Source organism: Rutidosis leptorrhynchoides, chromosome 4 (genome assembly GCF_046630445.1).
Source record: "Rutidosis leptorrhynchoides isolate AG116_Rl617_1_P2 chromosome 4, CSIRO_AGI_Rlap_v1, whole genome shotgun sequence".
Taxonomy (NCBI): Eukaryota; Viridiplantae; Streptophyta; class Magnoliopsida; order Asterales; family Asteraceae; genus Rutidosis; species Rutidosis leptorrhynchoides.
In genome coordinates this window covers 621,497,961-621,508,170 of record NC_092336.1, presented here as the reverse complement: position 1 = coordinate 621,508,170, position 10,210 = coordinate 621,497,961, and the positions used below count along the sequence as shown (strand labels likewise).

Genomic DNA, 10,210 nt, shown 5'->3' with positions numbered 1-10,210 from the left:
TAGATGTCCGGTTTGTGATGATGAGATCAAAACCCTCCATCATACTCTTCATTCCTGCAACGTTGCAAGAGACCTTTGGGACCGTATTTGCAAGCGGTGGAATATTACCCACCTTAACATCACCGAACTCAAGCAATTTTCTAAAGCTTCAAACTCACGGTTCAACACCACTACGGATGCTAGCATATGACAATCCGTTGTCTGGGTCACGTGTTACTACATTTGGAAAAACCAAAACGATTTCGTGTTTGATAATAATAGAATGAGCAACCCAAAAATTATAGCCGACATCCAAGCTAAAACTTTTGAGTGGGTAAATTGTCGAGCAAACAATATCGAGCTTCAATGGCAAACTTTGGTTTGTGATGCTAATCCAACATTCAAAGTAGGCATTGGCTAACTAGTAGGTTTTTTTTTTACCCGTCTCATTGATCATGCTTTGGTTAGAAATAAAATGGGTAGTGTCGTTATGCTTTGTTGTTGGGTTACCGGCATTGTGTATCGCCTCTTTCTCAGCTTGTGCTCAACTGACGTTTTCTACCTAAAGCTTTGATTAATGAAAAGGGTTTTTCCTACTTTTCGTGTTCTCTTATTTGTATATATGTTGTAAGGCTATATGCCTCTGATGTAATTATTATAGAGTGTCGGGATTGGTCTGTAGGGCTCCAAGCCCAACTTCTATATTTTTATTTTTAATATAAGGTTGATTTAAAAAAATTTTAGCTTAAAATACATATATATATATATATATATATATATATATATATATATATATATATATCTATTGATAAGACACTTTTATATCTCTTTTTGATATGTGAACATTTTCTATTATTAGACCTACTATTATATGTGAAATGTTTTATGTATTGTATTCAAATTTTAGAACCGACCACATATATATTTACAATATGAATTTTTACGTTTATAGTTTATAAATATCAGTGAAAATAATATGTATAAGAACATGAAAGTTGATGTGTTATGATTAGAGACGTTAATTGTAAATTTATTAAGGAACACCCATAGAACAAGTGAAAAACCTGTTATTATAAATTTGCGAATACTAGTATGAATAGAAGTTTATGAAGTACAACCTACTAATGCATATTTTGTGGTGGATATATCAAAAAGTGTGTTGGATATATCACTACCCTTATGGAAAAGTTAACCAAAAATAATAAAGTGAATTTTGAAAAGTTTATAGTATTGATTAGGGATGAGATCGGTACGGGTACCGAACCAAGTCGTACGTACACCGAAAATACTGAAATTGAAATTATCCAAAATCAAGAACCGTATACCGAACCGGATTAATAAAACGATATTGGTTCGATACCGGTATTTTCGATATAGTGTCGAATGGTACCGAAATTACAAAATTTTAAATTTAAATTAATTTGTGAGTGTCATTTGACATGTTAATGAGCTTGTTGGATACATTGCTTCAATGCCTTCATCTTCTGAAATTATAAAGGTATACAAGTTTTTCTTTTGCATCTTAGTCACTTTTACTTATAGCTTCACAAACAAAGAACGTTTTACCAATCCCGGTGTGTAATCGACATGTTGTTAGCTTCAACTCGTTCGAATAAGAATCTGTAATTACCTCTACTGAACAGGCTACTCCAATAATTACTTTTTTCTGGGTTCTTCCATAACATAAAGTCATCTAAACAACATTCTTTAGTTACGGTATAAGTATATCCAATTTCTCTATAAAACAATATTTGCAATTTTGTTTGCAAATGTGTAGTTACGTATGTGCGTATACCAGCTTTTAAGCTATGTATACACACTGCTCGTGTAAACCGTAAACATGATATTAGTTTAACTCTACTAATCAAAGTTTGCGTTAGTTTTCAAAATTCAACCTGTAGTAGTAGCAAGTAGCAACTCATGTTATTTGTTACCTTTTTCGTGTTTCAAGAACTATCTGTTATTTGGTTAATTCATGTTAAAACCAAAATGATACGGAGTAATAAATAAAAGACGTCATTAAACTTCATAGTTTGTTTCACATTTGTGTAATACAATAGTAATAACCTGTTCAAAACTTGATCTTTGAATTTGGTTTTCAAAATCGGTTTCCCGGTACCGATACCGAAAATTCCCAAAACCATGAACCAAAACCGAAACCGAATTCTTATTGGTACCGATTTTCGGTACTGATACCGATTCGGTTTCAGTTTTTTTGGGACTTTTGCACATCCCTAGTATTGAAGAAAAACAAAAAGAATCTATAAAATAATGCAACAATTTATTGTGTTCCTGAGTCTCAACGTCTCAGCGTATTATGTATTGTACTCCCTCCGTCTCATAATAAGTGTCATGTTTAACTTTTCAAAGTCTTACTTCTATAGTTTTAACATCTTATAGTTTTATTTGTGTTATATAATATTTGATGAAGCTTATATAAATGAATTGAATACACATTTTAAAACCAAATCCATTCATATAAATTTCATCATATATTACATAAAACAAATAAAAAATTTGAAGTCAAAAATTTGAAAGTAAAACTTTAAAAAGTCAAACATGAGATTTATTAGATCACTCCTAACCATGACATCTTCCTTAACATTTTGTCAACCCCACATCAGATTTATCTCCTCATTTCTCACCATTTCCTCCCATAACACTACCATAACACACGATTGCCAATCATGACATTTTTCTCAAATTTATTATTTTTTATTATTATTATTATTTAAATTGATATAATAATATTTTTAAACAACACTATATTATTATTATTATTATTATTATTATTATTATTATTATTATTATTATTATTATTATTATTATTAATTATTATTAATTTTAACAATAAACGGCTATAATATTATTATTAGTTTAAGGAACGAATAAATTTAATATAATCATATTTTTAAACAAACTTTTATTCCAAACACAAGGGTTACAATTTTTTAAAGTACGATAATTAAAAAGTTCTAATATAATTACTACTTTATTTTAAAATCCTAAAACGAAATTTCGTACGATTTATTTCCAACGAGAATCTGGATGAGATGAATCATCTTCATATGGATCATGAGAAACATCATCATCATCATCAAATTCAAAATACACAGAAATTCGATTTGAACGGAATGCTGGAGTTTCTTTTATACCTTACCAGTGATCTTCGGTACGAAGGTAGAGAGCGACAATTCCGAAATACAATCGTCGTCATAATATAACACGTCTGTGTGTTCAAACGGTACATTTTGTTTCAAAAGTTCAAACTCTTCTAAAGAAACGTCTCGAATGTCAAATGTCTTCAAACAAAATTTTAGTTACACGATTGTAATCGTAAAATTTGGATTGATAGTCAAATTCACTGCCGTAATAAACATCGAACGAGACGATCATCGACGAATTGTCAACATTTTGGAAGATGTGTGTTTTTTATTTTGAAGTATTTTGAGTTTGTAGTGTTTTAACTATGTATAGAGAGAGAGTAAATGAAGAGAGAGAGGGGGGATAAAAAAAAAAAAAAAAAACCGTTGGTGTTGGCAACTGTCAAAAAACAGAAGAAAATCAAATAAAAAGTCGCCCTGCTTTGTGCTTGTGGAAGAAAAGAGAGAAGGCGAGATAGGTGAGGGCGGCTAAGGGCGGCACCAATGCCATCGGCGCCCTCGGATAAAAGTGTGAAGACACTCCCCAACACTGGCCGATAAGACGGGAGGACAGTGTTTTTATTTTTATACACTCTTACATATTACGGAGTGCTGACTTAATAATGCAATGCTATTACTTGCAAAGTTGCAAGCCATACCTAGTTAAAATCATTGTGCTTTTGAGTAACTTTATAATTTTAAAAGCTTTTAGTACAACAATTTTAATAAATATAAATAATAAATAAAATTGCATTATCATTCATCGAGTGTTTAACTTGCAGCTTAGATATTATACTTTTGCCAATACTCGCAAACTTTTTAGACAGATTAAATAAATGATAGATGCCCTAAAAACTTATATAACAAATTGCCTTTGCTATCAAACGGTACATATTTTAGCCACTACCAGTCGACACTCAAAATTTTATCAAAAAATGACATCATCATCATGTTAAACATAAAAAGTATCCTTAGAAATACGGACGCAAAAACATAAATAAAAATTCCAAACAATACAAAAACAAGATCATACAGTTTTACTTATAACTCACCTCTTGATTTCGACATTATCCAACCACCATATAAATGGTTTACTAAAACAGGCTTTCACACGCACCCACGTCAGCCGCTTGCGACTCCAAAATGGCTGTTCCTGACGGGCTCGAACTAACAACCTTCTTAGCACCTGTAAAAACGGCTTTTCGAAAGTAGTCATCTTCCATCGTCTTCAAAACATCCGCCACAATTTTGAAATCCAAGCCACCCGACACCACAAGATGTCCCATAATCTCACCAAAATTGTTCGGTGCTTTTGGTAAATCAATGGCGATATCGTCCAACAATGCGCCATACGAAAGGCACCCAGTTATCAAGTCGGATCGAGTGAGAACCTTTTTGGTGAAAAGGTAATCTAAAAGCTTGGATAACGATTCAACACATGGCGGGCTTTTATCCAAACCAAGTGAGATGGCTTCCTTCACAAATTCGGCGTGATACTCGGGTGCTTTCAGTTCCTCCAAGCATATTAACGCTTCGTCAAGTATACAAACGTTGAAATACTCCTCGAGCAAAGAGAAAGTTTTTCTCTTGAGCTCGTCAGTATTTTTCGGTGCCGCAGAAGCAGCAGGAGATGGTGTTGCGATCGGTCTGGCAGGTGGGGCCGCTTGCGTAACCGGAAGAGGAGAGGCAACGGGACCACCACTTCCTTGCAATAGAGCGCTCGGCCTGCCACTTATATAACCACCGCTGCCCTGGGGGAGAAAACGTTGACTTGGTGACGGTGTCTGGCCAAGTAACGGTGGCTGAACACCCCTAGGCATCGAGCGAGACCTCGGGACCTCCCAGTCATCGTTGTCCATTCCAGGAGCTCCGGGCATCATGCGGGTCCCGGGCGCACCGGGCATGCGGTTCAAACCCACAGGAGTTAAACCCCCTTGGGCACCGGCAACAACTACTCGGTTGTTTCTGATACTAGCAGTTGAACCCCGACGTAGACCCATGTTCCTCTCTGCCTCAGTATGAATTTCGGTAATTGTCTTCGCTTTCACCTGTGCAACAATAACAAGACAAAGATGCAACATTACATACACTTCAACACAAACAAATAGACTAAAAGGTGCTTGATTTAAATATATCTATCTTTATACATAAATACTAAATATTTGAACTATATAATGATATACTCCGTACTTGTTTGTAATTAACCATCATATATGATTAATAGAAATATTTTTCATTAATATCAAAATGTCACCAACTTTAAAGTAGTTGCTATGAAACTCCTTCCCTAGATTTTGATTAGGTGTAATTAACCATCATAGATGATTTATAACACAATTACATACTGCAAAAAAATTAGTTTTTATTCCCTTAAAAGGTTCCCGTGTAGCATACGGGTCACTAATCTAGTTTATCATGAAAAAATAAGTACCTCTTCCCTTCTTGGAATCCAGTTACTTGATCTTAGATCAATAACATCTCGAACCATGAACCTCATACGTGGAGCCAACTGTTGATTTGTCGATAGTTCCTTGAGTCGGATAAAGTAAAGATCATTAATTCGTCTCGACTTTGGGCCCTCGTCGAGTTGTTTGCCGATGGTGTTAAAAAAATGACAAATTGCCTCCACATTTTCCTCATCTGGACATATTTTACCGTCTGTCCCCAAAAGCTCCTGTTGGACGCACATATATTACGATTATAAGAAAATACTAGAGATTGCAAAAGGTTGTTACAAGTAAGGTCGGAAAAGAAACCTGTACGATGTGATGAACGATCTTTTCAGGTACCATTTTCTGCTTCAAAAGTTCACCAATTAAACGAATGTTTCCGAGAGTGCGAAGCTTAATCATTCTTTCTTTATCCCTACGTTCAGATTCTTGCTCGGGGGCAGTCATCTGCCTTATTTCTGCCCTCAACTGGTCGGCACCTTCAAAAGCCTCTTGGCAATTATTCAACAGCACACGTTTGAATGTTATCTCCTTTCCGTCAGGTTCCTCGGATGGAAACGGTGGGAGATTTATATTGAGATCTGAACATAGTTGAGCGTACATAGGACAAAAAGTAGGCTCGAGAACTGCCTTGTCAAATATCAGCGAAATAACCCCCTGAATTGCATATAGAAACCATATATTATAAATATTTCCTTTTGATAAAAACAAAAAATTACAAATCAATAAATAAGATATAGTTGACCAAAAAAGAAACGGACCTTTAAGATATCAGCTGTTGTAATTCCGGAGTCGATAAGTTGACCCTTGAGAAGATCAAACTTTTCCGGAGTCAACTTGTTCAGAATACTGAAAGTCGAAAGGAGCCGTCCATGAGTTTACAGTTTTTTATTACTACATAACAAATTAAATAAAATCATGCAATATTTGGAGTTTTAGTAGCTAACCCTTTAACGGTCTTCAAGACACGATCCTTATCTGAAAGAGTCCCCCTACGAACTGACCATGGGACCTCAGCTTTGATCAGAGCCGGAGCAGGCCCACCGGTCTGTTCCAAAAATTATAAAGTCAACTTAGCAAGATCCAGGCTTTGACTTAATTGTATCCCAAAACTTTAAATAAACAGTTAGATAAAATCATCAAAAAAATTCCCATTAAACTTACCCCTTGGTTAGGAGAGGCCTGTGTTCTACCATATTGTGAATTCGGTTCTTGCCTACTATCGAACCTGTTGAAATCACGATTTGCGTCCCAAGATCTCTCCTCAACGGGAGGTCGTCCACGCCAATCGCGGTTATCAGGCTCGGCATATCGTGGCTGAGGTTGAGCTGGCAACTGTAACTTCTATATATAAGTATATTAACATATAAATAAGTAGATTAAAAGAAAAATTAAAACATTAAGCTGGTAATTCAATAAATAAGACTATGAGATACTTACAGTTCCTTCAGATTTGGTCCAATTTTGGGTCTCACCAAAAAACTCAGTGTCCACCTCTTGTTTGACTTTCAGTATCTCTTCAGGGATGTCTACAACCTACAATAAACGAATGACCCGACTTAAAAGAACCATTAAAATCACAACTTTCTAGTGTATAATAGGTAGATTCTACATAAGAACATTACAATAAACAATTGCATTGGACTAAGCAGACCACATAATGGATTATACATGTGCTAAAAAGTGCTCCTACAGAAGAAGGCAAATCACTGTCATGTGTGAATGACATTGATATTGGATTCGGAGATATTATTAAAACATCAAGAAGAAGATTAGAAGGTTACTTAAAAAGCATTACCTGCCTAAGTTGTAACAGCTGGTCTCTAGTGTAACGAACACGCTCACGGAGCTCGAAGCGAGAATCATTGTTCTGCAAAATGAATACGAATGTATATTAATGAGGCCTCTGACAAAGGAAAACTAAAAAATAACTTTGTGAAATCCTACTTGAATTCCAGATAAAACAAAAGCTAATTACAAAGAAAATGCATGTTCATATGTTAGATAGTAAGTTAAAAAATAAGCCAAATTACGACTATTATCATAAACAGAACAATGTGTCCTGGTGAATTTATGAAAGCTCAGAATGAACCACGAGAGACTATTAAGCCTCCCAAATTAATCAATCATAACCATCACATATGTCAAAACCCATAAGCTTACATATTACATTCTGTTCATATTAAATATTACTCCGTAATAAGAATAAAAAATGGTCATACTTCTAGGATTTCATACATCCATATTCACCTCCATAGTTACCAGCCACCATTACAATTTGCAAACTTAAAAAAGAATAAGCTACGAATAAATTATCTCAGTATACACTTTCCATAACTCAAGCCCAAAAACAGAGGTCTTAATGTATTAAAAATCATCACTTTTATGCCTAAATTATCCTATTGAGAGTAACTTAAGAACCCATAAACTAAATCTACTGAAAGAACCATTGGCATTAACACCAGAAGCAAACTACTACAAATTGAATCATTAAACCTATCTTATGATTCATATAAATCAAATCTCACTTAACCACGTACTTAATCTCATAACAGAAGTCTTGAATAAATATTCAATATAGTAATAGTAATACTCCAGTATTTATTATTTAAGATGGTCTAAACTCTAATTATCTGAACAAAACAACACAAGAATTAGGTATACATAATACATAGGATGTGTATAATAACAATAAAGTCCAGATCCAATTAGGGTTTTAATAAAGTAACAACCTTGAAGGCGGCAAGAGATGTAGCACCACCGCCGCCACCAGGACGAAGAGATGGAAGATCAGATGAACCAAAATCAAAACGTGGGCCACTTGTTCTTCCTCGATTAGCACCACCACCAGGTCTTAAACTCAACACGGTTTGATCAGCCTGCATACCTTAATTCTTGATACCCTTTTTAATTCTTGAGAAACACACAAAAACCAACAAATTGAAATCGGCGATTGATGTAATAATAATCAAGATTTTAAATCTTGATAATGAATATGAAGAAAGATAGGGTTTTTTTAGGGATAGAAGGAGGAGCTCTGTTTCTCTCTCCTGTTGTGAGAGAAAGACAAAGATGAGAGAGAAGCCCTTTATTATAGAGCAACAACTCTATGTTCTTTGGGTTTGGTGTTCGTGGTGTGATACTGCTGCTGCGCATTAGGATACCTATTTTATAATGTAGTTAGGTTTTGTGGCAGATTTCTAAACTTCTTTGTTTTTGAAGGGTAGTAAGTGCATTTATGAGTTTTGATGGGGTATTGTTGTAACTCTTTCCTCATTAAATTGATGTTACTCAATAATCTAAAACCCGTAAAACGCCTCCTCTCGTAATTGGCTGCTTTGGTCGGTTGTTACTGTTGAAACCGCACACCTGACCCGCCCCGACCCGTAAAGTTAACTTTCTATGAAATACCGCTTTCCAGGCGGTGGTTTTAGGCCGCACATAGTTTTACTACACCGTTTCAATAGTTGTTTATCTCTCTTCAATCCCTGCGTCTCCGATTTTTTGGGTCTGTATTTTGCGGCTTAAATTTCTTTCTTCCTTTGTCGGTGTCGATTTTTTGGGTCTGTATTTAGCTCCGTTGCGTCGTACGTTGATAGTTGGTTCATGTCCCGGTTCCCGATTTTCGAACATCCTTTCGTACGCGTAGATATTTTGTACTTTGCGTTCCGCGGCTTGTACTCTTGTAAACTTTAGACGTTTCTCATCAATAAATGGAACCACTTGGATTGTAACTTGTACATTTGAGCTTTTTGGTCATTTGCGTCTTCAAATCGTCGTTTTCTTCTTTTATCTTCGCACTTATTATTTAAACGATTATTACATAAAAATAGAACAATAGTAACTAAAAGCTTTACATATTGGAAGGATATTGATACTAAATATATGTTCATTTAGAGCACTATCAATTTGCAGCCGTGGCAGATTTAGAATTTTGCCGCAACAACTAGAGGGCATATCATTAATGCAACCATGTTTATTTGCAGCGATGGCATATTTTGAATCTTCTTTCACGTCTGAGCCTACTAAAATATAGTCATATGGTATAAAATTTAGATTATTGAGTAATTTGATACTACCTATTTGTTTGCACATTTGCAGCTAAACTTTTTGTGTATAACATTGTAGTATACTTCTACCTTCTTGAACGTTGAAACCAGATCTGTGTATATATTTTTGTTAGAGATTAACAAATTAAAAGTGTGTGATGCATTTGAAACATTTTACATCTTCAAATACCTATGACTGTATAAAGGCTGTGATGATCAGTATTCTTTGAGATTTATGACGCTTTTTGGCGAGGCAACTGTAGCGACCCGACAAAATCGTCATTGACGGCGCCGTCTACTTAGGTCCCGTTACGTGGTCATAAGTCTTTAAAATAACGTTTGACCAAAGGTATGTCGCATTCATTTCAGATGTGAGAGCGTTTCAAAGTTTACAAGAATAGTTCAACCAAAAGTTACGTAACTAAGTTATAAGTACAAATGAAACCTATGCGATACAATTTTAAATAAAGTCAAAAGACCCTCCACGTATGCATGTATACTCGACATCCAAGCAAGTATCAAAAGTAATGAGCGGAAGCATGTATCACAAAACGTTCAAGGACCTGAGAAAACATAGAAATCTGTCAAC

The 10,210-nt window shown here is 35.0% G+C and overlaps 1 protein-coding gene across 2 annotated transcripts; it reads right to left on the bottom strand.

The window, feature by feature from the left end:
- Positions 1 to 3,950: 3,950 nt before the first annotated feature.
- LOC139904139 (eukaryotic translation initiation factor-like) lies at positions 3,951 to 8,702 on the bottom strand. 2 transcript variants are annotated; one of them, XM_071886076.1, is made up of 9 exons: positions 8,305 to 8,702; positions 7,371 to 7,442; positions 7,013 to 7,108; positions 6,737 to 6,913; positions 6,520 to 6,620; positions 6,334 to 6,421; positions 5,879 to 6,229; positions 5,554 to 5,796; positions 3,951 to 5,170 (listed from the first exon to the last, which is right to left on the bottom strand). In XM_071886076.1, exons 1-9 carry the CDS (start codon positions 8,455 to 8,457, stop codon positions 4,217 to 4,219), a joined length of 2,235 nt encoding a protein of 744 aa, XP_071742177.1. In that variant the 5' UTR covers positions 8,458 to 8,702; the 3' UTR covers positions 3,951 to 4,216. The 2 variants fall into 2 exon arrangements, with proteins under 2 accessions (XP_071742177.1, XP_071742178.1); XM_071886077.1 differs by having other exon boundaries at positions 6,737 to 6,907.
- Between the last annotated feature and the right edge of the window lie 1,508 nt (positions 8,703 to 10,210).